The sequence below is a fragment of the Ixodes scapularis genome, unplaced genomic scaffold, assembly GCF_016920785.2.
Source record: "Ixodes scapularis isolate PalLabHiFi unplaced genomic scaffold, ASM1692078v2 PGA_scaffold0__279_contigs__length_252992795, whole genome shotgun sequence".
Classification (NCBI taxonomy): Eukaryota; Metazoa; Arthropoda; class Arachnida; order Ixodida; family Ixodidae; genus Ixodes; species Ixodes scapularis.
In genome coordinates, this window is record NW_024609835.1 from 167,294,900 (window position 1) to 167,296,547 (window position 1,648).

General features: G+C 65.0%; 1 protein-coding gene across 1 annotated transcript; it reads right to left on the reverse strand.

Annotated features, from left to right (window-relative positions):
• Positions 1-364: 364 nt before the first annotated feature.
• Positions 365-1,222, reverse strand: LOC120836629 (the record flags this gene model as incomplete). The annotated part of the gene is made up of 1 exon (XM_040205637.2): positions 365-1,222. A coding segment is annotated over one exon (858 nt), but the record flags the coding sequence as incomplete, so codon positions are not given.
• Between the last annotated feature and the right edge of the window lie 426 nt (positions 1,223-1,648).

Here is a 1,648-nt window from a genome sequence, read left to right on the forward strand (position 1 = left end):
AAGCGCTGCCTCCTTCGCTTGCCGTCGAGGCCGAGGTGAAGGCGAACTGCGCATTGCGCCTCGGCCGATCCTGCCGCTAAACGCAACGGAGTTGCAACTTCGCGCATGCACAGGTTTCTTTTGCGGCAGTCCGTGTACACGGAGTCTCCGATGAGAGGGAGGGTTGAGCCGGTGTCGACTAATGCTAGATAATCTTTACCACCGATCTCTACCCGCACGTACGGACCCCTTTCAGGTGTCGAGTCCTGAGCCCGACATGCCGACGGCGCGAACGCTACCCGATCGCTGCCCGCGACTTCCGCCCCGTCGGCGAACTGACCCGGGGCCTCGGCAGCGGCCGGCAACCTTGATTCGGGCAACCCGATTACTGGCGCCGGCCCCGCGCGTTTTCCGAGTATCCGGATTCGGCCGCTGCCCACGTGCATTGCCGCCTGAGGTGCCCAGGCTGGTGGCACCTGAAGCACCTGACTTGGGCGCGGTCGTCGCGTGCTACAGTTGATCTGTCGCTAACGGCACGCGGCGCGCCGCCTCGCCGAGCGCTGTTGTCGCTGCCGCGAGCGTCGTAACGCGTCACGTCTCCGCGGTATTCGACCGCGCCGCCCCCCCTATGGGGTTGCGCCCCGGCTGAGTGTGCGCTGGCTACCCTGCGCCTTTGCTCGAAGCCGAATGGGTCGAGGGCCCGAGGTGGTATGGCTCCGCCATTCCCGCGATCCGCGACGGCCACGTACGCCGTCTGCGACTCGACGTAACCGTCCGCGGCGCGTTCCGTCCACGCGCAACCCGGCTCCAAGGACTCCTCGGCTCTTGGAGGGGGCCGATACTGCAGCTCAGCGAGCAATCCCGCTTGAACCGTGCGCGCCTCTCTCGCCAGTGCTTCGAGGTCTGCGAAATCGCGTCCTCGAAGATACGCCTTAAATCTGGGGTGGCACTGGCGGATCGCCCTCGCTACTTTCTCCGCGTTAGGCGCGGAGGGTTCGGCCCGCGAGTAGAGCTCCTGGAGTGCACGGACGTACTCCACGAGGCTCTCATCCGGGTGCTGAGTGCGGCTCGCCAGCTCGTCGCGAATCCGCATCTCGTAGTCGGGAGGAAGGAATTCCTCCCGAAACCGCGCCCGGAAGTCCGCCATTGATTGGAACGGCGTTTGCAGCCGTCTCCAACGCGCGGCGTCGCCCGTCAGTGCAATCGGCACGATCTGCAGCAGGGCTGTTGCGTCCGATGCCCCCAAAGCGGTTACGTACGCGTCTAAATCCTGCAGGAAATCGTGCACCGATTTCCCGTCGGAGTACCCCGAGTACGTCGGCGTAGGCACGCTCAACCGCGGGCGGGGTATCGACAAAGGCGCGGCACTCGCGACGCTTGGGGCTGTCCCCATCTGCCGCGACATCGCGTCCATCATCCGCGTCATTGCGCGCATCAGTTCACCGGCGTCTAGCACGCCTTCCGTCGCTGGTGAAGCTGGGGGCGAAGTCCCAGTCTCCGGGGGCGCGCGTGAGCCCGAGTCTCCGCTAATCGGAGCAGCCCCCGCGCTATCTCGCCCAGGCTCGTCCTCCGACGAACCGTCCTTACTCGCGCCGGTGGTCGACCTGGTGTCGACCATTGTCACTTTCTACCAACTCGAACACAATTCGCAAAATTCGAGCACGCTAAC